The 27,641-nt window shown below is 36.0% G+C and overlaps 3 protein-coding genes across 4 annotated transcripts; all 3 read right to left on the minus strand.

Annotated features, from left to right (window-relative positions):
• Positions 1-491: 491 nt before the first annotated feature.
• Positions 492-27,292, minus strand: LOC149477356 (ornithine decarboxylase 1-like). Of its 2 annotated transcripts, none has more exons than XM_089710891.1 (12): positions 27,151-27,292; positions 15,287-15,417; positions 13,742-13,959; positions 13,024-13,230; positions 12,495-12,612; positions 11,955-12,086; positions 11,519-11,642; positions 6,421-6,594; positions 5,601-5,732; positions 4,395-4,508; positions 2,980-3,188; positions 492-2,375 (listed from the first exon to the last, which is right to left on the minus strand). In XM_089710891.1, exons 4-12 carry the CDS (start codon positions 13,220-13,222, stop codon positions 2,207-2,209), a joined length of 1,371 nt encoding a protein of 456 aa, XP_089567017.1. In that variant the 5' UTR covers positions 13,223-13,230; positions 13,742-13,959; positions 15,287-15,417; positions 27,151-27,292; the 3' UTR covers positions 492-2,206. The 2 variants fall into 2 exon arrangements, with proteins under 2 accessions (XP_089567017.1, XP_089567018.1); XM_089710892.1 differs by lacking the exon at positions 27,151-27,292 and adding an exon at positions 21,045-21,230.
• LOC149477357 (uncharacterized) lies at positions 7,113-10,136 on the minus strand. Its single transcript, XM_089711023.1, has 2 exons — positions 9,418-10,136; positions 7,113-9,005 (listed from the first exon to the last, which is right to left on the minus strand). The coding sequence occupies exons 1-2, from the start codon at positions 10,134-10,136 to the stop codon at positions 7,502-7,504; spliced, it is 2,223 nt and encodes a 740-aa protein (XP_089567149.1). The 3' UTR covers positions 7,113-7,501.
• On the minus strand, positions 24,800-27,289 carry LOC149477358 (uncharacterized). Its single transcript, XM_089710894.1, has 2 exons — positions 27,151-27,289; positions 24,800-25,515 (listed from the first exon to the last, which is right to left on the minus strand). Exon 2 carries the CDS (start codon positions 25,485-25,487, stop codon positions 24,834-24,836), a length of 654 nt encoding a protein of 217 aa, XP_089567020.1. The 5' UTR covers positions 25,488-25,515; positions 27,151-27,289; the 3' UTR covers positions 24,800-24,833.
• Positions 27,293-27,641: the final 349 nt, after the last annotated feature.

The following is a 27,641-nucleotide window of genomic DNA, read 5'->3' on the forward strand; positions in this document are numbered from 1 at the left end:
ACATTTATCACAATGTTCTTGTTATTGTGATTATGTTAAAATAGTTTTTTTTATATTTATAGCATTATGACGACCATATAACGACAACAACGTAGGTCTGGCTAATACAAAAAGCATATTATGGAGGGAATTTTTGTTGTTTTTTTGAGATAATAAGGTATCTTCAAAAATACAGTATACACATAATGTGTTAATTAAAGCATGTATGTACTATGTATGTGTAAAAATGGAAGTCCAATTAAATTCAGCCATTCAGTCCATATAAGCGAAGAGTATGATTGTTACTCTTTCAAGCAAAAATAGTGATGAAATCTGTATGACATTTGGGTAAAGAGAATAAGTATATCATCTGGATAATCTCATAAGCTTTTATCCGAGTATCTTCCACGTAAATGAAGCGACATAATCAAGCTAGCTACATAAATCGCTTGCTTTCCATATTTTGATTTTTAACATATTTTTGGAGTAGGAGACAAAAAAAAACACATTCATAAATTTCAGCGATATATTTCAAAATCCGTCTCACTACATTGAAACGATCTAAACAAAACTTGAGTTACAACACCAAATTACACATTAAAATGCAGTAATACTACCAAATAGTAACACATTGGGCAGGTGTGCGGGCCGTAAGGTGGAACATAAATCAGTTCGTAACTTGCTAATAACAAAAATCCTAGAATCCCATATAAGGAAAACTTATTTTGCTATTCTGTCTGTTCATTTGACAATTTTACGAATCGAACTGAATACTACAACATCTACTACATTTATTACGCCATTAACTCTTATTTCTAATCTAAAACGTGGTCAAATAAAAACGGGCACCGAGTCATCTTGTTAGTAAAGCGAAAAGACGTAGATATAAATTTTATTAACAATTCAACATCAAGTTACGAGTACAATATTGCGAAAAATGCTTGACCGCGCACGTTACACGATCATAATATATTTTAAAACATGTAAATAAAGAAAATATCCAATCACCATTCTTAAAACTACGAAAAAATAAGTGTTTTTTATTAAAAGTTTATTATACTCACGACTGAATCACATACTTGAAAATTTTTAACAATTTTGCCATCCCAAACTCATTTCATAAACACAATTAATGTTAGTATCGAATAACAAGTATAAAACTGTAAACGAATTATTTTACCGCCATTTAGCAACTAAACAGAATATAGAACGCGAAATGAAACTGAATTTTAATATAATCGTAAGATAAAACTTGATTTTAGCATTTTAGATAATTTTAGTAGTATTTTTAGTTGACACAAACAATAAGACACAGTTATTTTAAGACACATTTCAAAGAAAAAGTTGAAAAAATTGTTGGAACACAACCACAAATTAGTCCAGCCATTTTCAGTATAAAATATATAAAACACTTAACAATCAAGTTATATCTCATGACTAATCAATGAGGGTATACAATCCCAAATACACAGAGCGCGAACTCTAACGACCATATACAGCAACCGCTATTAACTTTGCTTTTAAATTCCAAACAAATATTTTTTGAACGCATCCAAATCATAAGTTATATTGCCATAATACATTTTACAACATAAAATTGCCAGTATACAAAATTAAAAACGCAATTTAAATGCTGATTACTTGAGACAAAAAGTACTCAATCAAAATTGCTAGTACACATTTTATGAAATGAAATTGCCAATATAATGAGCAGTAGACATTTCTCCAAATCTTGCAAATTGCCAAAATACAATCAAATTGCCAGTATGTACAAAATAACATTACCAGTGCACATTTAAAGAGATAAAATTGCCAGTATACAAAATTAAAACTTTTTAATAGCCGAATCATTTGAGCGCGCACTCAACGAACACCGCGTGTATACTATCAGGCGCCGGTGTGTGCGGGGGCGTAGCGCGGGAGTACTCAGATATATTTTTAAGCGGTTTTACCAAAAAAAAAAAATAGCTAGCACACATTTTAAGAAACAAAATTGCCAGTATACAAAATTAAATCATTTTTAATACCAAATAAAAAAAGACGGGTTGCACTCCGGGAGTGCCGGCAGAAGTGAAAACTTGATTATTAACGTTGAGCATGTTTGATATCCATCCGTCTTACGCTTTTTCGATCAGGTCACGTGTCCTGACGCGAGTTTAAGATTTTATACCCAACGCCGCAAAAGAAGTTTTCACTTCAAAAATTGCCAATATACAAATAAGCCGAATCACTTGAGCGCGCACTCAACGAACACCGCGTGTATACTATCGGGGGCCGGTGTGTGCGGGGGCGTAGCGCCGGGCGGGGGCGAAGGCGCGCGGCTCTGCGGGCCCGAGGGCCGAGCCTCCACTGTGATGCTCGTCTCGCTGAGCGGCCACAGGTCTTTGAGCACCGCCCTACGGAAGGAAAAAACATTGTTTACATATGGAATAAAATATATATTGAGATAAGCATTAAATTTGTATAAGTGTGATCAACAGAAATATCTGCGATTACAGGTTTATGGAAAAACTTAATTGGAAATGAACAGTCGTAACTTTGTTTCATAGTATTGACGTACACAGTTATTTTTATACGTTGTAACAAGCAGTCCAGCGCATCAAGATTAGGATTCCAGATTTATTTAGCATCCCAAGCGGCCTGACAACAATAACATATGTGAGAACAACTTCATTAGAAAGTTCAAGTCAATACATGAACCACGCCAGGCCAGTCAATACAAGAACTACGCGGAGCCACGTGCACGACAACTCAATACAAGAACCACGCGAGGCACTGTTAAAGTAAATTTATTTATTATCTGTGTTTATTTTAAATTGCGTGCCTTCTATAATCTATGGTCTCTACTCTGTAGAACATCGAAGTGATTGTAAAGTACGAAAAAGTAATCTTATTGCTTAAAATACAAGAAAAGCATTTTATTTGCTACTCTGCAATAGAAGTCAATACAAGAACCACGCGCTGCCAGCTGCACGCAAACTCAATACAAGAAGCACGCACCACAAGCGGCGCTCGACCACGGCCCGCACACGCGGCACCGGGAACCCGTTGAAGGGCGCCGCCACGGGCAGCGTGTACGCGCCCATGTCGCGGAACACCAGCCAGCCGCCCGCGCGCTGACCGGCGAGTTGAGTACGAGGTAATATGCAGTCTAGTGCATCGCATGTGGGACCCCAGATCGAGCACTCGGTTGCCGGTTCGGAGCTCTCCTGCGAAACAAAATATACTATAGTTAGTGGAATAGGCAATAGGGGGCGTCTTCGGCTATGACGTCGCAGTGACGTCATGGAGGTGAAAGATGGAAAAGGGATCGCAGGCCAGCTAGCGAGGACGGTGGCAGATGTCAGGCACCGCGTTCGGCTTCGCTCTCTTGTTATTCGATACACGGATCGGATAGACGTCACCATTTTCGCTTATTATAATTGTTAACATTTAATATTAAAAATTGTGATTGTTCTTTGAAAGATTTTTCTTAAAAATAAATAACCGTCTAAAAGGCTAATTCTATATTAAACACCGTGTATAACTACAATTATTATAAATACACTAGCTGCGCTTCGCGGTTTCACCTGCGTCGCTCAGCTCCTGTTGGTTTTGGCGTAATGAGTTGGTTAGCCTCCCTCGATAAATGGGCTATCTAACACCGAAATAATTTTTTAAATCGAACCAGTAGTTCCTGAGATTAGCGCGTTCAAACAAATAAATAATCAAACATACTCTAGTATAGTGATAAGCAAAATGCCATTGATAGCATATATATAGATTCGCAATGACTCAAAATGGTCTGAAGTTTACCGTCATAAAATAAGGTGATTCGAATGAAATTTACAATGTCATGTTACGCAGCTCAACTCGGAGATTTTTAGACGTCAAAACAAGTTTAAGTTAAACTAAACTACCCTTTATAAATCACTGAATCTGGTATAAATCACTCCGTTCGATACCAAACACCACCTCTTGTTCTACTCTTTCGATTTTGTAACAAAGGACACTTCATTATTTAAAAAAATATAATTATAAAGCATTTGAATGCTATAAATCTATACTAATATTATAAAGCTGAAGAGTTTGTTTGTTTGTTTGAACGAGCTAATCTCAGGAACTACTGGTCCGATTTGAAAAATTCTTTCGTTGTTAGATAGCCTATATATCAAGGAAGGCTATAGGCTATATATCACCACGCTAAGACCAACAGGAACGGCGCCACGCGGCTTAATCACTACATAGTATAAAACAAAATCGCTTTCTCTGTCCCTTTTTATGCTTAAATCTTTAAAACTACGCAACGGATTTTGATGCGTTTTTTTAATAGATAGAGTTAATTCAAGAGGAAGGTTTTAGTATATAATTTATTAGGTTTTAGACAAAGCGGGCGAAGCCGCGGGCGGTAAGCTAGTAAAATATAAGGTACATACCTCAAGCGGCTCAGCGGTGACCTGCTGGTGGTCGTAAAGCAGACAGTTGAAGGAGCCGTACACGCCGTCGTTTATGAAGTACATCGTGTGCTTGTCGCCGCTCTCCGATTGTATCTGTGATTGGGTTTACGTGTTATTGAAGTGTATAGTAAAGTTGAATTAAATAATAGATAGAATAGTTTATGCTAGTTTTTTGGAATACTTTACTAAACTACCTAACTACTCCGTATAGTTAAGTTGAATAATTTTTTTGTAGGAAGACAGTGGACACCAGGAATTAAAACAATAAAAATGTAAAAAACTAGTGAAAACGTGTTACATGTCTTAATTTTCCCAAACCTCTTTTTTTAATATCATAAAAAATGTACAGTAGAGATTGTCTAATCTAAAAATGAACGCCCCTCCACTGTGTTTACGCTCACATTCAAAGTACGTGTATAGACGCAATACACACAAATTGGTCTGCCTCATTGGTCGTTCAGTCGTCCAGTCCAGTCCATGCCCGAACGACAGGACCAGTTGGCCAACTAGTGCATAAATGACGCGATGCACGACAGAACGGACGTGTCATTCCGTACATAGCGCGCTCTCCCCGCCATACAATGCTAGGCACCTGAACTGATCGCCCGATTAGTTGACAAATCAGTGCGCGAGTGTCAAAGTTTGCAGTAGAATCGACGCGCGCACACATATAAAGTGGTTCAATAATTATTTGTCCTCACACATTGAAACAATTAAGTTTAGTGGAGGGGCGTTCATTTTTAGATTAGACAATCTCTACATGTATGAACACTCTCGAACTCTACTCGAACTTAAATTTATATGTACATACATGTACGTATAAATTTAAGTTCGAGTCCCGCCTCGTGACCGAATTTTTTATATTCTGTATAAATTTTATTTATAAAGCACTAGGTTTCCGCCCGCGGCTTCGCTCGCGCAGTCAAAGAAAAACCAGCATAGTCCCGTTCCCGTGGGATTCCGGGATTGCGTCATTTTCCCGGGATAAAAAGTAGCCTATGTCCTTTCTCGGGTATCAAAATATCTCCATACCAAATTTCATGAAAATTGGTTCAGTAGTTAAGACGTGATTGAGTAACAGACAGACAGAGTTACTTTCGCATTTATAATATTAGTATGGATTTGAATGCCATAAAACCAAAAATATCCAATTCAATGTACGCATTCATGTACGCATGTACGCACCTCCCGCGAAGCGTGTATCATGGCGGCGAGCGTGTACGCTGCGGCCGCGAAGTATCGCCCCGGCTCCGCGATCACGCGCACGTCACGGTCCGAGAACTTGCTGTCCAGCGCCGCGTTTATCACTTGTGACACCTGCGACAATTATTTATTTATTAGTAGTTGTTAGAAGTTTTTTTGAAGTGAAACTTCTTTATCGGGGTTGAACAAAAATTTAGTGTAACATTTTTGCGTTACACCTACGCGTGACATTTTTGCGTTACGCCGTACGCGTGACATTTTTGCGTTACGACGTACGCGTGACATTTTTGCGTTACGCCATACTCGTGACAATTTTAAGGTCATAAAGAAGTTTCACTTCTTACGTGTATACGTGTAGTACAAGCATACATTTTTATTTTATATTACTGCAACGAGGCAATCTGTTAGAAAACAATTGGCTCTTATATTGTTTGGAACTTCGTCCGGGAGTTGTTAAAAGTAATGTTGAGTTTAAGTTACAAAAGGGATCTTTTAGGGATAAATTTATTTTGTAGGTATCCTCATAAAATGTATAATAATAGAAATGAAATACAAATTTAAATATGGCTTCAAAAAACAGCTACTTACGGAGTTCCGTTACTACGAAACAAATATGTGCAGGTAATAGTTAATTTGATATCTATGAATATTTTTATTCACAGCCACGAACACCGTACAATAGGTAGTTGGATCCGACAAATCACGCACTCGAGTGTGCAGGATCCCGCATGAAACGCATTACTGGATCCCGCGCGCGTACACCGCGCACTCCCGGGCCCCGGATCCCACGTGTGACACGCACCTGCCGCAGGTCCGCAGCGGAGTCGCCAGCGAAGCCGCCGCCAATGTCCAGCAGGCGCATGTGCAGGCCGAGCGAGTCGCCGAGCGAGAACAGCCCGCGCGCGAGCTGGATCCCGCGCGCGTACACCGCGCACTCCCGGGCCCCGGATCCCACGTGGAACGATACGCCCACCACCTGTTTTTTTTTTTTAAAGGTTAATATGTATATGTTATTGAGTAAAAGCTTAATCTGCAATAGACAAGAAAATTTATCAAACAAATACCGCCTCACCGCACATACTTATACCGCCCGGCCTACAGCCACTGAACAAAGGCTATAGAACGTTTATCGACCTAATTTTGTCTAAGTAGTGGCAAAGATTATAACTTTAATTAGCTGCAGCGCTAAATCTAAATAATGTCCTTTACCTTACCTATTGAAATTTGAAATAATAATTTCAAACAAATAGAGCTTTATATAGCGCATACACGTTAAAGATATATTAAAATTAATAAATAACCCCTTCTTTCACCAAAAGATAAATCTTTTCTTAAAAGAACATACAATTTTTTGTTGTAAATTCGTATTAACCCATTGAGCCCCGAACGGCCCGATCGGTCCACGACACAATAGATTTTTATTGTGTCTGTGATTCCGGGGCCTGAGTTATTAAAATATACGTTTCTATAAAAATACAACACTATATGTCTGTACGGTTTACGTATTACATCGAATGTGGACTGTATTTAGGTCGCGTTATATGCTGCTAATAATGCTATGATATTATGGGACAACTGGGAACACTTTAATTATCGCTAATAATTATATATAATTCACGCGGATTCGAGCGGATAGATTAGCACTCGGGCGCTGCTATGGAAGAACTGCGCTTTCCGGCCGGCTCGGCCGTCGCACGATAATAATGCTGAGGCAGCTTGACCTCATTTACGTATTGCTCAATAATTGTCATTAATGTAATGTAACTATGGATAATAAGTAATTTAAAATAAAATGTTTGTTCGCTGCTCGAACATGCTCCCGAGGCCCACAGAAGATATATATAAAATTTTATAAGTTTGGTAATGTTTGTAATGCATAATGATTATAGTTCCACCACTGATTCACTTATAGCAGAGCGTTTGCTAGTTATTGGAGACGTAGACCTATCGCTCCTTTTAAATCGCGCACTTGCCCATCGTCTGAGCCTGTTTTGTTCGCATGATACTTCACTACACTCTCCCCGCTCGGGTAAGGGAGACGCACGAACACTAGTAACACTTTTTTGGTGCACACACACACTAGAATCGACACACTCTTGGGGTATTGTCCGAGACTGAATAGTTTGTTGCGCTGCTGGGAAGCTCTGCTGTTGGGCTGCTGGGACGCTCTGCTGTTGGGCTGCTGGGACGCTCTGCTGTGGAGTCGCTCGACTCCTTCGCCACCACACGAAGAAAAAGATGCTTGCTAATATTGCTAGTGTTAGTGTTCCATATGACACTGCGTATTGGTGTAGGTCGTGTTTTGAAATACCTAAGGTATCCGTATTCTCGACAGCGTTTTTCATTATTTTTATTTTCTCCCCAAGAGTTTTTAATGATGCGTTGATATCTTCGTCGTCGGAGTAGTTTTCGATAGGCAGAGCAGAGTTAATCAGATTGTGAATGGGATTTAATTTGGTTTCTAATATGTCGGGTTTCAGATATAGCTTGTTTTCAAGTTGCTTAAATGAGTACAGTGTGATATCTTGTCCCTTTATTATGCATTGTTTGTTTAGTGATATAAGTCCGGCCTTGCTGACTTGGCGCGACTGTATGTCATCGTCACATATAATGCGTATGTGTGCCGTATCGCATTGAAAATATAAATATGTAGTTAGATCTTGTAATTGTATCCAACTACTTTTACAGCTGTTTATATTGTATTTACATTTATTATTTTTTAGTTCGCAAAAACGTTCATTATTGCTAAAGCTTATTATGGGACCGTGCAATTGGCAAAAATAAATATCATTCTGGTTTTGGCATGATTGTAGTTCCGCTAATGTTAATGTAATATAGGCATCTCTCTTTATGTTTATAGAAATATATTCCGCTATTGGTTTTATACTTATCATGTTGCTGTTAACTTGCTTGGGTATGGGTATCAATCTATATAGTTGGAAATTGTCCCGGCTAATCAGTGGTATGAGTATTTCAAATATAAAGAAGTTTTCGGTAATTCTAGCTTTTACCTTTATTAATTTATAGATTTTATACAGGTCTGTATGTATGTTCTCTATGGGTAATGTGACGTCCTTGGGAATTTGGCTGGATATAATTTGCAGCTCGTCGCGCAATTGCTTTGGTGACAATAAGTGTACATTTATCTGGCCGTGGTAAATTTCAGTGGTAGTGTCCAATAGAGTATCTTGTATTCTCCGTAAATTCTGAATCAAATTGTTGCACGCTATTGCTGATAAGGTCACTTCTTGAATGGTCTCAATTTCTGATTGGATTACATTTGTTTTATTGTTTAGGATAATTAAATGCCTGTTAAAGATTTTGTATTGGGTTTCGATGGTTTTTTCAGTTCGCTTTAATATGTTGAATTCGGCTTCTATGACTGTTTTTTAATGATTCTACGTATTCAGAATAAGTTTCGCTGTCTAATTTTTGCGATAATAAATGTACCAATAGCGGATCCCAAGTAGTTATATCTACGCCTAGGTTTTTTATAGCGTGCAAGCTTTCTAATGTGACGTCATGTAATTTTTTGATTGCTAGATATGATTGCTGCTGTATATTAGGTAAATTGAGAAATATGTTAACGTGCGATGTAAAAATTAGCTTTTTGTTATTAAATCGATGATTAAGGATGTTCCAACAAACTAAATAATTATCGGAGCTGATAGGCAAATGCTGTATAAGGCGCTCGGCTTCCCCGCTTACTTTAGCTTTTAAAAATTGCATTTTTTGCGCGTTCGATATTGATGTATTTTTATGTATAGTTTCATTAAAAAGGTCTTTGAATGATACCCACTGATGATAATTGCCAGAAAATGTCGGTATATCCATCTGCGGAGTTGATTTATCTCTATGACTTGTTGCACACATTTTCGAATTTATAGCTCTCTTTGTATTAATATATATTTTTTCATGCTTAGTAAAATTAATTTCGTACGCTTCATCTTCATCTCCAAGTTCACCAACTATCTCCCAATGTATATTTTCCACCGCTGTCCATCGATTGTGGAGAATACGAAGGGAGTCTTCATATTCCCACTTCTCCTCCAAATTATTCACATCAATATTGCTTACTGCTCTGATAAATGCTTTAAAATTGACTTCCTGCTTTCGAGATAAATCGTCTAATTTGCTGTTGGTCCCCCGTGATTGAAATGTTGTAGACCTAGGCGTCGTTCGAGATTCTAACCCGGATCCTCCCGCTTTCGGCTCTAGATGGGCTTGCTTTTGTAATAAAAAATTATCATATGCTTCACTGATCGCTTCCTTTGCTCGAATATAAATGTCGTGAATGTCAATAAATTCTTCCCGCATAAAATATTGATGCTGTGTCGATTCATATTTTAAAAGCTTTTCATGATTTTTCTGGCATTCATCCCATAAAGATTCTAATATATCTAAACGCTGTCTGCAATATTCGATACTCTTACGCTCTGCACTATCCTTTTTAAAATTCGCTAATAACTTCTTTATTTTGTCCTTGATCTCAAGTTGGACCGCATATAAAGCTTCCATTGTAATATAAAATAATCAAACGGTAGAAATAAAAAATAAAATGGAAAATTCTTACTTGGCTGTCTCGGATACGGTCGACGTGGCTACGTCCCCGGATACCTTAGGTTGCTTGCTGTTGCTGGCTGACGTGGCGGTTGACGCGTGGCGGCACGTGCTGGTGACGTAGGCGGCTAGCTTACGTCTCGCTGGTTGCTGGTTGTTGATTCCTTGTTGCTAATTTCTGATGGCTATTTGCTGCTTGCTGATTGCTATATGCTAATTTTTGGTCACTGATCGTCTGTTGCTAATTGATAGTTGCTGATTGCTAGATGCTGACTGCTGAATGCTCGATGCCAATTGCTGGTCGCTTAATGCTGGATGCTAGATGCTGATTGCTGGATGCTAGATGCCTGATGCTAAATGCTAGTTGCTGGTCGCTTATTGTTGATTGCTAGACGCTAGATGCTGGATGCTAAATGCCAAGTGCTAGATGCTAATTGCTGGTTGCTAAATGCTAGTTGCTAGATGCTGGAGGCTAGATGCCAAGTGCTAGATGCTAATTGCTGGTTGCTAGATGCTAGTTGCTAGATGCCTTTTGCAGTTCACGGATTGCTGATTGCTACTTGCTATATGCTGGTCGCTGATAGATAATTCCTGATTGCTACTTGCTATATGCTGGTCGCTGAATGATAATTTCTGATTCTGCTAATTCTGCTGTTCTGTTAATTTCTATTCCGCTCGAATGCTGCTGCTAGATATTCTGATAGGGGGTTTTGCTGCTGGCTGGCTGTACTTTGCTCGGGGCGATGCGCGTGGCGACACGTGGAGCTGACGCAAGCTCTTTTATGGCTTGAAAATGCTGGATTTTGTATCTCGTTAAAATGCTAATTTTGGCTGCTGTTGAATGATATGCTGCTTGCTTGTAGTTATAAGATAATACGCTGAATAAATATCACGGGGGAAGAAGGGACACGTGGATTTCCGGTTCCACGTCACACTTTACACTCGCGACGCGGCACACTTTTTTACGGTAATCCGGCTCGAAAATGTACGGTTTACGTATTACATCGAATGTGGACTGTATTTAGGTCGCGTTATATGCTGCTAATAATGCTATGATATTATGGGACAACTGGGAACACTTTAATTATCGCTAATAATTATATATAATTCACGCGGATTCGAGCGGATAGATTAGCACTCGGGCGCTGCTATGGAAGAACTGCGCTTTCCGGCCGGCTCGGCCGTCGCACGATAATAATGCTGAGGCAGCTTGACCTCATTTACGTATTGCTCAATAATTGTCATTAATGTAATGTAACTATGGATAATAAGTAATTTAAAATAAAATGTTTGTTCGCTGCTCGAACAATGTCCAACAAATAAATCCAAAACACACTCACGGCAAGCGACATAACAGCGGCTAGTTTGAGCAACCGCGGCGCTTCGACGAGCGGCTCGCAACCGAACTTGATGCCGAGCGGGCACTGCGCTGACATCGCGTCGCATCGGATGCGGATCACCAACCTTATACACGTATATTATATTAGTGTTTATAATAAAATATATTAAATTATGAATTATTGAGCTATATTATGCAGTTAAAAGACAAAATTATCCCCTATATCATGATAATGAATAAAAAAATAATATAAAAAAGGAATCTACCTTTATAAGATAGAATGTATGCGGGATTACAGTATGCATTACAAAAAAAAACACCAAACCCATGAAACTGAATTCAAAGAATGATGACGACGATAATTATGATAATGATGACGACGACGATGATGATGACGACGACGACAATAATTATGACGATGATGACGGTATACTCACTGCGCATCGGGCGAGTACTGCTTGATCTTGTGCAGCTCGGTCTCCGAGTCGAACGTCATGGTGGTGACGCCGAGCGCGGTCGCGTGACGGATGTGCGACGCCATCTTGGCCGGGTTCGCGAATATTATGCGCCTGTTGAAAAATACAAAATAATTAGTTGAAAATAATACATGAAAAATGTCAAATTTCAATACCCGGTATAATATTTAAAATTTATGTTCTTTTCATTTACTATTTGTTTTTCATTCAAACGTTGTGTAAAAGGTTTTACACGTTTGTTCATAATTATATCTATAAACCTTGATCGTTGTCAAACGATTATCAACATTGTCCTCATTAAAATAGTATTCTAAATCAAATAAAAACAATCTATTCCCGAGGATCTATTCACATGCAAAAGGTAATTCGCTTTTGAATTTTTATTCAACAATAAAACTGACCACTGTATATAATTATACTGTATATTATGTAAGTTAGCCTTTAATTTGCCATAGCAAAATCACTCTTATTCCATACTAACTAAGATATGCTTTAACTCACTCAGGCTTAACGCCGATGTCGGTGACGAGCTGTATCTCAGCCTTCGACGCGCAGTCGAACCCGGTGCCGAGCGCAGCCAGCGTACGAACTAGCAATTTGTCGTCGTTGCATTTCACCGCTGTAAAACAAGATTAGTATGAGATTTTATATACATAATAATCGTAGTAAAAAAATTCTTTATTGACAACATTTTATAGTAATACTAAAAGTCTCTGACTCCCAAACTTGGTAAAAGTAATATAAATGTCATTGCAAAAGAGATAGGGACGGAATAATAGGCCAGAGAAGTTTAGAATAAGAACTGTTGGATACTAATTAAAAAGCCATTAATCTATGTGAAACTGACAAAGAAGCTTCAATGGATTAATAAAAATGTTAATGTAAACTGTATTTCCCCAAAAGAAATTATCCCCTTTCGATCCCAGAGTTGTTCAGAACTTGACATCCAGCTTCCCCAAAAAATATATCTTCCAATCACACTGAAATAAATAGTATCTATAATCTATTTTTGGGTTCCAAAGTGTCTTACCATAGAAAGGCTCAACGCGCGGCATGTACTCCTTCCACTGGCGATACCGCTCGACCACTTCGCCCAGGTCCATCACGTAGAAGGGGTCCTCCTGCGAGCCCTCCTCCACAATCTCGCGGATCACGCTCACGGGACTCCACTCGCCGTCCATCACGCACACACGCTCCTCGTCGATAACCCTCATCTCGCCGGGGATCATTAAACTATCTGCAGGATATCATTTAACTGTATAGATTCTAGAGGATGTGCCCAGTAAATCAGTTTTCGTGGAAATACGTATGGGAAAAAATATTTTCTTGGAGAAAAACAAAGGAATGGTATGGAAATGATATATCTGCAAAGCTAGTTTACTCCGAAAACTGGTGTGTAAAGGAAATTCTTATAGATGAACAAAGCAAGTTATTTATGTCAATTTTTAATACTTTTCGAGACACGAACTCGTGCCAATTACAAAACTCAGTGTTCAGATATTATATACGTAGTGTCTTTTACTCCTCATATTTGCATATTTTAATTAACAAATAATGGCTTGACTGTAACACAAATTGACGCTCTATATTACTATCAAAGTGAATTTTACAAAAAACTTAACGGAAATCAATTTTTCCTATCATCTGCATATGCAACTTCTTTCTAGTAATTTCCGCCAATTCAAGTTATTTTTAGCAACCAATCTTATCTCTACCGTGGACTGAATACAGATAAAGTTAGAACTCACCACAAGTTCGGATCGTTTCAAGGATCTTCACACGAACAGTGCCGACACAATGCGAGAGACGCGCTCTGTCCTCCAACGGGCTGCGAGCCTCGGCGGGTGCCGAGGCCGAGACAGCCGGCTATCCTGCGCTCGAGAGAATTGACGACGGTCCGGAGATGGGTCAAGTGTACTCGGTGCCCGGTGGCGGCGGCCCGTTAGCGATGCTCCACAAGTGTCAGCTGCGGGCGAGACGCACGTGTGAAGTGGCTTTATCATCCTATCGCTGTATTCCGATAAACAGCATTGAGATCAACGAAATCAGAAGTAATCAGGCATGCTTATCAAATGTGGTGATATACATGCATTTTGGAGTAAGAGTGATCAATTTATAGATAAGTGAGGCTGGGAATTGTAATAGAAATGAAATTTGTGAATGTCTTGTATTTCAGGAAACACGATAGCTTAATGTTTATCTCCTAGCGTCAAATGTTGACCCGTTATTGTATAAAGGGGATAACATTGTATCTGTATTGAGAAATACAGGCATGGTTGGCATGGCACAGTGTCATCTATTTCTTTTAATATGTTTACCTTCTTATTAATATTTAGAAATTTACATGGTTATCACTTATTTATACTACAATTTCGATGGTTGAAAAAGTATGACGTATTTTTACAAAAAAGTTATCGAGACAAACCCAAATTTTAACAAGGTTTTAAATTTGTCATACAGTATAAAAAAATGAATTCATCGTTTTTATTAATTACTATCATACAATGTCTTGAAATAAATGGAAGTTATACATACGGTGTAGGACACCGGTTTTTTTTAAATAATTAGATTTCGACGACACACACTAGCAACATTGAAAAAATATGTCAGCTGTCCACACCACACATGTAGTAGCTATTATTTTACATTATTAACTTTAACAATGTGGCATTCTGCAAAATACCATCTTGACATTTAAGGATGGGCAACTGATTGCAAAATCTATTAATTTTTTATTACCTACTTTCCATAAAAGTGCATAAAGTTAATCGAAACGTTCACGTTCACACGTTCATAATTATATGTTATAAGTCATCAAATTAAATGTCCCATTATGACTTAATTCATAATATTATAACAACCCATTATTTCATTTCACACTACAACACAGAACATCAGTATTTCCTTTCATATACACATGCTTTTGTTCTGAGCGAAGCTTTGGATTTTGGCTATGGTTACCAAACAGAATATCACCAACTGTTAATATGGTGGCTCGCGAATCGCGTGATCGCTGCGCATTTAAGAATTGAATATATATCCCACCCATCACTTATGTTTCTCTTTACTCATTACATATTATTATGGTACTTCTAATATCTGGAAGGGATCGTCCTTACGACCGCCTTCCCTCTATGGTGCAAAATTTTTTATTTTTTTCTCTCTTTGTAAATTTACTTCTTTTATTCTTTGTGTTTTTTATGTTTTGAAAATTTTGTTTGATTATGTCATTAAATAAATATTTTTTCTGTGTTATGTCTCTGTATATTATAATAATTATAGTTTGTACTCACGCGTACGTGGTGTGTCGTCAGCGGGCCGGCTCTCGTCGGAGCCAGGGGGGGTCGACGTTGAGCGCGCGACGCCAGCAGCGCGTTGCGTGTCGCCCGGCACTGTTAGATGCGCCGGACTCACCCGGTCCTGTCTGTGAACCGAGATAAACAAATATTTAATAAAAACAAATTATTTGGGGGCTATTTAGTGAAGAAATTATTGGTTGAATTGGGCCAGTTCTAGGTAAAATTTGTCGAAGTATTGGACAGTCTATAATATGATACCTTTACACTCGTACACGTTCAGACTAATAACAATAAATACATGCATGTTGACGCAACTCGAAGACGAGAGCCTATTTTGCGTGAAAAGAAAGTTAGGAACTTATGAGGACTGCCGAAAACTTCAGCTCAAACATACTTAGTGCTATCTTTTCCATAGAAGAAGATTGAGTAGAGTTAACTATGACAATGCATATTAAAGGCCAGTTCAATGACATGGGGATCGACTCTTTGGACGTCTATTTGAAATGTTCAGTCATTTTAATCGATAGATAAGCTAAGCAGAAGTCGAGAAACTGGCTATTAATGTGATAGGGTTTATTTCAACTGAATGAAAATAAAGTTATGCTTATGATAGCGAATAGGGAGAAGATATCTTCCTCGATTAAAAAAAGTATTTGGCAAACAAATATATTCTCTGTTTTTCTTGCCATTGACGTCGTTTGCAAATATTTTAATCATATTGTTGATATCGCTGTTACCACGACAAGCGCAGTTAATAGTTTCAGCCTTGAACCAAGCGACTCTAAGATAAAACTTTTTGAGTTGGCAAATAATTGGCAACCAGCCCGATATCGCAAGATAAGGTGACCAAAGTTACGACGAAAAGAGACATTTTGCTCGATTCGCAAATAGATCATGTGCGACTTACAATCAATAATTATATTATAAAATGTTTACACTTTGAGGGACTAATCTTACTCCTAAGTGTTATTAAAACAAAGCTTCTGTTTTCAAGTTTCCACATTCCTGAATATTTTAAAAGCCTCCTAACGGTATCTATTAGGTACTTTCACTGAGATTGAAAGGGCCTGTAGGTATTTGCCTCTAATTATTGTTATCCTTGCAATGCAAAATGCACATAGTTTTAATTTTATTGAGGTTCCTAAGTAGGAATCCAATTGGTCATGAAGCTGATAAGTCATTAAGTATAATCACACAGAAGTTTTCCAAACAATAATATGACAATACTAGTCATCAATCGAACAGTATCATTAAATGATCTACAATTCCCGTTATCTCTTGTAGAACACAATCGAGCGTAAACAAATCAATCTATTCCGGAAGGTCAAATTATTCAATACCAATTGATTATAGTTGGTTTATCTTATTATTATTTACATATCTATGTATCTATGGATATAATAAATCTGTAAATCCGTCTGCAGCCTGGGTTTTACCTAAAACTACTGAACTTTATTTGTTCTTTATCTATTCGTTTTCGACAACATACTTTTATGCTATAAATTATTTTGATTTTTTTTTAATTTAAACCTTGACGCGCACGGTCGTGGGCACAGCTAGTATTATAATTTACTAGCTTTCCGCCTGCGGCTTCGCCCGCGTTTTCAAAGAAAAACCCGCATAGTTCCCGTTCCCGTGGGATTTCCGGGATAAAACCTAGCCTATGTTACTCGTGGATAATGTAGCTTTCGAATGGTGAAAGAATTTTTAAAATCGGTCCAGTAGTTTATGAGCCTATTCATTACAATCAAACAAACAAACAAACTAACAAACAAAGTTTTCCTCTTTATAATATTAGTGTAGATTACGTAAGTATGTAAATAATAATAAGAACGAGGCACACTTCTTTCCTTATCAGTATTCAATTTAATATTTAACGGTAACAAATCATTATTTAAACAATATTGGGGTCCTTTATCATATTTATTCTAATTTAATTTGTAACAAATTAGATAAAAGGACATTAACATTAATTTAATGTATCGTTTTGAGTATTCAATTATACTAATTAATTAACAACACCTTTTTGTACTTTCTAAATAAATTAAATTCTTAGATAACTTTATTTAAAGCTATAAAAATATATTTTATACTAGCTGTTATTACCAAAACCATTCAAATCGAATCCAAAGCCAAGAATCACAATACTCGAATTAAGTTGAATTTACCGGCTGTTCGCTACCGAACTCGGATTAGTACGCGATTAGAGTCTCTATAATATACTACGTAAGAGATTTAATCGCGTGCCCACCGGTATACCGGTACCCACGGCGGTAGCGGATACCGCTCTAGTTTGAATAGGCCTTTAGAGTAAATATATCATACTAGACTAGCTAGAATATCGATTCAACGTACGATTGTTTCAATATTCACTGTAACAAACCCTCCATTAGTTTTAAATATGTATGTAGAGTCTCATTATTTATGCTAATGCCCATGGCAAAGACGCTTATGTAATAATTATGTTATATTTCATTCAAGAGTATCGTTAACTATTATGTACCTAGGTAGAATGTAAACTTTGCAATACCGGTTTTTCTAATTAAAAAAACACCGGTTTTACGGTTAAAATTAACTTTATGGGATACTCGTGTACCTCGCTTGTTAGTACAGATATTTTTAAAAATTTCCATGTTATAACAATATTTTTCTGAATTTAATTATTGTATATTTCATTTGTTTTCAATTTCATGAAATTTCTTTTTCCTTATATTATTATATCCAGTCACTACTCGCTATAGCCACTCTCTTTGACTAGAATTCGTGATAAAACATGCATAGCAGCATAATCATCATCATCATCATCAATACATATAATAAAATTGTAGAAAAGTGATGTCTGTACAATGAAAATATTAAAAAAAAACTTAGCAGGTGTTATTATTAAATCGATCCTGAACCCAAAACTGTAGTTAAAAAAAATTTTGTCTGTTTGTCTGTATGTTCGTGCACGCTAATCTCAGAAACGGCTTATCCGATTTAGATGCGGTTTTCACTAATATATTGTGGTAAGCTTCACTTAACATTTAGTGTTTATTTCATGTCAATCGGTTCATAAATAAAAAAGTTATGACCATTTAAGTAATCACGGCGAACATTTGCTAAGGCATTCTATACATGAATAACTTTATTACGCTAAAGTTATTCCTTGACATGTCCAGATGATCATATCGAAAGTCCCCTACCGTGGGGGGGGGGGGTTAAGCTGAGGTGGTAGTAGGGGGTTCAAAGGACCTTTATTTAGATTTTTGCTCATAAGTCTAAAACCTGCACAAATAGAATTATGGTTACTTCTAGGTAAATTTTCTACATAAAATGTCTCTTAAATTATGTCGTAGGTATTATATTTTTAACCCCCAACGCAAAAAGAGGGGTGTTACGTCCGCTATGTGTGTTTGCGTGTCCGTCTGTGCAACCGTAGCTCGCTAACGGGTAAAACGAATTAGATGCGTTTTTTTTGTTACATTAGTTGTTCTTAGATATAGTGTATCAAAATCGGTTCATCCATTTATTATATATAGGGGTAAAAGTGGGAATGGAAAAAATGAATGTTGTCAGTTATGCTGGCCATACACCATACTTTCTATCGTCCAATCGGCATGACGCTGCAGCTTGATCCAATCTGCAGTTTGTCCATAGAGACCACACACACAACGTTTGAATTGTCCAATCGGCAGCAACGTTCAGTTGAAGCCATGGCATCACCGGTGACAGACGACGATGTTGTAGCCGTTTTGGGCGTTTTATTCGTAAAAATGAAACAAAAAAAGGATTATATGCCGGGAAGATTGTTGTTATATATATGTACCTATTTAATGAGAAGTACCCAATGTGTTAAGTAATCTGGTACTTCATCTATCACCCAAACAAATCTTATTCAAATCCGTAACCGTTGACATCTAAGCATCCATATACTTTCATATTTATCGACCAAGCGAGCGAAGCGCCTATGCTTCAGCTTGGACGAAAAATGACCAGAAAATTGACCAGACTGAAGTGACGATCGCATACCGCCATACACGGTCCAATCGACATGATCCAATCGCCATGATCAAGCCAAAAGAATCGAAATTCGATTGTTCCGTCAAGTATAACTATCATGCCAAATAATGCCAATCCACTCCCACACATGGTCAGTTCTAACTGATCCAATCGGTAGCGTCATGCCGAATGGACGATAGGAAGTATGGTGTATGGCCAGCATTATACCCAAGTGATATATCAAATGAAAATAGACGACCTGTCAGAAACAATTAGTCAAATTTTATCAAAATCGGTTCATCCATTTATTTTATATAGGGGTAAAAGTAGGAATAAATAAATGAATTTTATCAAATATACTCAAGTGAGGCATCTAATGAAAGACATGATGTGTAAAGTACAATAAGACATATTTTATCAAAATTGGTTCATCCATTTATTGGATATAGGTATAAAAGTGGGAATAAAAAAATGAATTTTGTCAAATATACCCAAGTGGCATATCAAATGAAAGGGCATGACATGATGTGAGAAGTATAATGAGGCATATTTAATCAAAATCGGTTCATCCATTTATTGGATTATTTCGGTAAAAGTGGGAATGAATAATCGAATGTGGTCAAATAATATACTCAAGCGGCATATCAATTGACGTCTGAATTACAATTAGTTATGTTTTATCAAAATCGGTTCATCTGTTTATTACATATAGGGCACCTTATGGGTGATATAGTGGGGATAAATAATCCAAATGGAGCACCAAACGAAAGGATATGACGTGTACATATAGGTACAATAAGACATGGTTTACATTAAAATCGGTTCTGCCATTTACTAGGGGTGAAAGGGAAAAGTTGAAAGTCTGTGAAAGTAGAAGGATATGGGAGCGGGAGGATAGCCATACCCTGGAAATTTTGAACTCTTTTGTACCTAAGTTTTTTAGCTGAGTTTAGTAATAAATTTTACTAACAGTTATTTTGTGTTATTATTTATTTAATCTGTAAGTACTTATAATTTAGTTGTTTATCGTAGTACGTGTTTCAAGACGTGTTTACTCAATAATTGTGTGTTAAGTAGTAACTACTATGCAGTCACTATTCCACGCGGACGAAGTCGCGGGCACAGCTAGTATACAATATAATTATGCAATAAGTACTTAATAACAGAATTACAAACATACCTATTCGTTTCAAATTTCAATATTCTGCGGTTTCATGTGTAAGCCTTATTTTATTATGACAAGCAATTATTTTGCAAACATTACATTACATTCCTTAATCAACATCATGCATAATATAAGGCCATACCTATTTGATGGAAAGCACAGAATATTTATCCGCAATCATAATAAAAGTTTTCCTAAATCGAGTAACAAGCAATGGCGCCAAGATATGATCCCACAAGGTCAATGTTACGGCAACCTCTTTACTTACGCTGGCACGTAATCTGTTTACTTTGGCCCACGTAGTAGGAAACTTATGTGAAATTATCACGTAACTATGATAGAGTGAAAAATGATCCATATATTAGTTAGCTAACTACCTACATGCAATAGTTTGTAACAATAATGATTAATAAAATTGAGCGTGTGTGCCGAACATACGTGTCAGAAGTGAAACTTCTTCGGAAAGATTCGAAGATACTAAAATCGTCGCCTTACTCCATGACGTAACGGTATTGCTATTACGCGACCTTGAAATTTTACTCTCTACACGCCTGAAGAAGTTTCACTTCCAAAATATGTAGTATGTAAAATTTAAATATAACATACCCTTAATAGCGTAATTCTCAAAGCTTTTGAAAACCCCTAAGCAACAACCTGGCGGTTGTTGCTAAATGTCCAGCGAAATAGAAGGAAACGAAAAAAAAATTAGTCAAAACGACTAATTCAATAGAAATAAAATTCTAGTACGAATATCCAAACGCAGCTGTGTGACACTCGTCAAATACGCGGCAAACTGATAAAGATGTCTGCTGTTTCATCTATTTAACCGCGAACTTATCACACGAGAGATTTGTGGGATGTAATCAGTGTTTTACTTTATTATATTACATTGGCTTGTTTATTTTTAATGTAAATAAACTCATTATAAGTGCTTCATAAAAATCACACTTTGATCACACGTTCGCACAATGTTGCCAGTTGCCAGTTAAAAAATGATACACGTTTCGGGATTAAATATATGAGCACAGATAAAAAATGGTAATTAGTATGGTAACGTGTACGTTATCTTATGCACACTGGAAAACGTATATGTTAAGAACTGGCGTAGTACTAGTCTCGACTGCTATGAACCGCATCAACGAGGTCGCGAGGCTCTTACGTTTGAACGACGTATATTTTAGACGATAATTAATATTGAAGGCTGCCTATCTAGATTTTCAGAGTTCACATTTTATGATTTTCAGTCGTGTTTGATACAGTTTTACATATTAGTATCCATCGTTAGCCATCGATTTGCATCTGCTCGTAAATCATATCGATACGGTTCATGTTCGAGCTGTTTCATGATCGATTCCTTTTGTTTAAAATGTAGATTATTTAAATAATCTCTATTTGCACAGTAGCAATCATTAATACCATCGCATGTATAAATAACGTATATTGTTCCCAATTTAACATAAAATAATGACTATTTATGTAGGTAGGTACTTTGTTTTCCATAGTTCAAAAATATATACCTAAGTACCCATTACCCAAAATAGGTGTCACAAATTATATACGTAATTAAAACCCTGCTATTAATTTTACAGATGCGAAAGTATGTAGATATCTGTCTGCCGTGTCCATCTGATCTCACACATGACGCAATTTTAACGTAAAGTCAAAGGTAAAGTGCAGCAAGCCGCGATCGAAGACGCGGGCAGAAGCTTGTTACAAAATATCGTTTTTCGGTCATATATTTAATAGTACCGGATATACCTACTTCAGAGTAGTACTATGACTACTATTGAATTAACGATAGCGCGTGCCACGTTCATTGTATATGTGAATAAGATAAATTTCCTGGAAAACGGTATTGATAACGATTATAAACAGAAGAACAAGATAATATAGTTATGGCTCAAAAGTAGGTATGTAAGTTAATTCCGTTTATGAATGTCGTTTAGTTTGCAGACACAGCCCCAAAATTATATTTGAAATAAGTCATAAAACAAATATGGATACCCTAATTAATTACTGATCGCCTCTTTGGTAAGTGATTAACGCGTGAGCGTAGAATGGAAGGGTAGGAATAGATTCGGTTTCGAAAAAAGTTTCGGTCTGGCAAGACACAGAAGGCTGACCACATATTTACGTTTACCGTGGTACATATTTACGTTTTCTCTACATAAAAACCATCCTCGTACTTCAAGGAATATAATAAAAAAAGAATTATCGAAATCGGTTCAGCCGTTCTCGAGTTATGCGCTTACCAACACATTTTGCGATTCATTTTTATATATAAGAGAATATAGTTCATGGCTTTATAGAAAATCGATCAGTGAAACAGATGCATAATGCATCTCTCCTACCTAGGGGACACGGGAAATCACTTCAATAGTTACTGCTGTTACTCTGCCTACCTGTAAAAATGTACCCTCGAAAATCTTTAGATACAATATTATAGCTATGCAGAAGTTCCGTGACCTATGTCCTATACAATATCGATTACATGTAAATGAATTTTGTCCGTTCTGATATAATAAATCCGCAGACCACATTCATCCGAAAGCTAGTCACAAATTTCGCAAATGCAGAGCTTTCGCATCGATCGCGATGTTATCGTAAATTGTTTGAATTGCATAAGCAGCAAAAGCATACAAAAATTAATACAACAGTATGATAACATTAATTCCGTAGACGTTAGATACATAATGATAGCAATAAATTAATAAATAAGTGGAATTCTACGTTTTATGTGACTAAGTTTTTAGCTACTAGCAATATAAAAAAGATTTACGACTGTAAATTTGCACGAAATTTTATCTAAACGAAACGTGAGGCACAAATTGTAAGCCCTGATTTAAATTCTTCAATTAGGGTGGAAACACATTGCTCGTCTGATGTCTCAACTCTTAACCTTCCATTAGCAAGAATTTGTTGGCACATACCGACCAATTGAACTTTCGTCGCAATGAATAATCGATCGGTATATTTCCTCCAGACTGTTATACAACACTGCAGTATAATGCTTGGTAAAATGGAAGAAAATCGACTTTAAGAAAATGCAAATTAAAGCTGATGAAATTGCTGACACACTTAATGTATGCAACTGTGCACTATTTTATGGTCATTAAACTGGGAAAATTATAAAAAATACCCTCATGATTCAAGACTATGATAGACTTCAAGGAAGGAGGCTTAGGAGAAACTATAGCGCCAGTCAGGGAAAAAAGTTGAACCTACACAATTTTATAATTTTCATCAATTACGGCCATTTTTATGGCAACCCTTAATATTATATATGTTCCTTAAATTATTGTAATTTGTTAAACATTATTTTCGATCAATAACTTTATGAGCGATGATGATGATGAGCGTGTGATCTAGCCTACTGGACCATAAACTGTTCCCTAATAAATCTTCAACACTCCATACATCCCTGACATTAGCATACATTCACAACACTTATGTGTATTCACCCTTACACAAACAGTATTAGCGGATACATCTCACCAGCACCTGTTGATAACCAACAAGATGCAGTACTTTATCAGATAATATACTAAAATTTCCAAGAAATGATAAGTCTCTGCTTTTTATATGATGCCTTGTGTGTGTCATATACATATTTTTGCTGTTTTCCTAGAATGATGTTGGGTTTTAGTGCACAAATATTTTTGTATAATAAAATTGTGGAATATTTATTTCAGTTATGAAAGTAAAGGTATTTTCCTATGTCTATATTCATTCAGTTTAATATGTACCTACAGCTAATGTATATGTTATTAAATTTCCCAAAAGCTGATTTTGTGATCTGCACTTTACCAAAAAATGATTTTGTGTGGTGGTATAAAATTCAAATTCTGTGTAGTATATTTCTTTATACTTTTGTGTATTTTTACTGATTAAAATGAAAAAAAAAATGATAATTTTACTTACATTTATTACAGAAACACAATTCAAGCTCTCATTATAGAGAAGTAAAAACAATGAGTATCACCAATATGTTAACATATTTTCTCACTTACAAATTTAACATTATTAAAAGATTGCTTATTAACAATAAAAATAGCTTATTGCTGATTATTGCTTATTATTACATTATTTGAAATCACTAGTAATAAGTAAAAACTGAACATGACAATAAAGTGGGACGAAATGATTAAAAAAAATTTCATTACAAGCTAATATTGACTTAATCACAATTCAATTATGTTAAAATGGAAAAAAATATAATAAGCATAACGTTTATCCACTTACTAGAGCACTAAAACATAAACCATTACCCAATCAAGCACACAAATTTCATCACAACTTTATATAGTTGAAGGAACTTTCTGGAATAAAAGAGTTGTAACTAAAACATTTCTAGTAAAAAAACTGCATCATTGTGAATAGTTTTCTTTCCAAAAATTAGTTCCCCTTAATCTTTTCTAAGAGCAATTCCATTCTTCCAGACATGACCGGCTGTCCCTTCTTTGTTTTCTTGCTCAACTTCTTAAACCTCTCTTGCTTCTTCTTTTTATACTCTTGCAACTTCTGCATTTTCTCCTCTCTAGCTTTCTCTTTTTCCTGCTGCTGCTGCAATTTATCCTCCTTCACCTTTTTAAACTGCTCCTTCGCTTTTGCAAAAGACACCTTTTTAGGTTTCTGGTCGTTTTGCTCATCTTTCTCTATTAAATCTGGGTGCCGAACAAATCTTCCAACTTCACTAGAATCTGGGACATCTTCGTCAAATGTTTTCGGTTTGTATGTACCAGCCATGGCATCATTTTTCATGGTCTTTTGATATTCATGTAGCAATCTCTTTTTCCTCTGCTCCTCCCATTGCTCAAGCTTGTATTTCTTACTGTATTTTTTCAGTCTATAAGTTTTCTTATCAAATGGCTTCTTGCCATTTTCTGATGGTTCATTGAGGTCTGGTCTATTGTTATCAAAACTATTTTGTCTCTTTGTAGTTTTTGATGATTCCCCATCCTTCTTCTCATTCTTATTTGGTCTCTCTCCTTGATTTTTATTCTTCTGGTTCTTATTTGGCAAAAAGAAGGAATCCCTCTTCTTTTCCATTTTAAATTTTTATTCTTGTTCTTCAGACCTATAATGAAAGAAAAAGCGTGTTTCAACATAAAACAAGAAGAAAAGTAGAAAGTAAAAAAAATACCATGCAAAATAAAAGACTAAATGAAATAAAAATAAACACGCTTTTTCTTTCCACCTAGCTGTTTAGTTTTCATTCATGTAAATTTGACTTATGTTAAATTGACTTATGTTTTCCATATTTTTAACTACTACTCTTTTTATTTGTAGGTGAGTAATCCAAACTAGCCTTAACTGTATATTTATTCTATTCAGCTAATAAAGATAACAATTATCTAGAAATTAATTACTAAAATAAATAAAAATGTAGAGTCAACACTTGCATATTCTGTTTAAGGTTGATATTTCAGTTTTTTCATATTAGATTCAATGCAGATTGCAGATGTTACTCAATATAAGAGGTTCAATGTTTAGTTTTATGAACATCATGAAGAACTGTCTTGATTTGACCAAATAAAAACTAATCAAAGCATGAATGTTTTAAGAAACAATATCACAAATACAGTTGGAGCTCTACATACATAAAAACTAGTGAATATACATAAAAATATAATAAATATGATGGGCAAGCCTTGCCGTAATTAAAAAATAATTTGGTACTTTTACACAACTGCATTTCAGCAAAGTAAAAACTTTTTCTTATTTCTCTGTACTTTCTTGGTGCGAGTCAAACCTTTTAAAATGATTAAAGGTCTTATATTTCATTACTATATTGCAGGACAAATACTGGTATAAACGTAAGATATAAAATAATCACAAAATCCTTGAAATATGTATCCAAAAATTAACTTTTTGTTTCAGTTTAATATATTATGATTTAAATTTATAACTCTTCACTCTACAAAATAAATCTATTTTTTATCAATTATGCTGCGGAGAATACTAACACCGAAATTGGTTAAAAATTATCACCATAAAAGACAGAGAATATTTATTCAAGATATTATTTGGTAAAGGCTTTAGATAAAAAAATACCTATCATAATAGTTCTTAGTGCTATGGTGTAGTGGTAAGTATTTTTTAATTATTATGAATAGCTTCAAAAAATTTGAACATACTAAATGTTTTCAATCCAAAGGATTATATATTTTCCTGAAGCCCTTACTTAATATTTTTCTATTTTTGATAATTATATTAATTGATAGTTTACTAAATATGCTGATTAAATTAAAGATCCAACTTAATACATTTATAATGATCCCTGATACATAAGTTATCACTCCATACTTATATTATGATTGAAAATTTTGTAAAATATGAGTCTTGAAGAATATTCTAGGTTTTCAATAGGTTAGCTATTGAAGAGTTCATCAGTGACGTACTAAAACGTCACGATACGATATGATTCAGTTTCTCCATTTAAGTTTTGTTTCATTATTTAATTATGAATCAATTGTATTATGGATGATCATTAAATGTTGAAAAGAGCAACAAAACTCTTGCTTCACGTATAAATGGGGACTACAAGTCAACTATTCGTCAAGGCCCTTGGTATGAGTAGTGCTGGCACAGCTGTACTTGAAAAAATTGTATTTAATGATGTATGCGTGCTATTTTTTAAGTTATGATAGATTGATGCGGTTATTTTATGTTCAAACAAATGGATTTAATGTAAAAATGCAAGGCAGCTTACCAAATTAAGCCACCCACTGGGTAGGCTCTGAATTATCGGCGGAATCTTGATAGTTTAGTTGCACTTGGCACGAAAAAACTTAACCACGATTATAGATTTTATGTCACGGTTATTACACTTTAAAACTTTACCGACCATGCCCTAATGTGAATTTTTGAGAAATTTTCCAAAAGGAAACGAGGTTTACGACTCGCGAAAATGTCACAAAAGGAACGAGGGAGAAGTTTGATGGAAGAAAAGGAGACAGCTATATCGAATTCTGCGCGCGCAGCGCCCTCGTCTACCCAAGTTTTGCTTGCAAAACGCCAATCGATCGCTCGTCAAGGTGCTGATGTAGACAAAATTTCTTCTTAATTATTTCTTCTTCCTTAAATTATTATAGATATCATTTATTATAATTTGTTAACGTAATATCACTCCTCAATTTTTGAATTTAGTAAAGGTACTAAAAATTTAAATTCGTTAAATTTGGCGTGAAACGGAACGTATGA

Source organism: Colias philodice, chromosome 25 (assembly GCF_061535455.1).
Source record: "Colias philodice isolate Cphi_HAF_F1 chromosome 25, ilColPhil1 Martin Lab GWU primary, whole genome shotgun sequence".
NCBI lineage: Eukaryota > Metazoa > Arthropoda > Insecta > Lepidoptera > Pieridae > Colias > Colias philodice.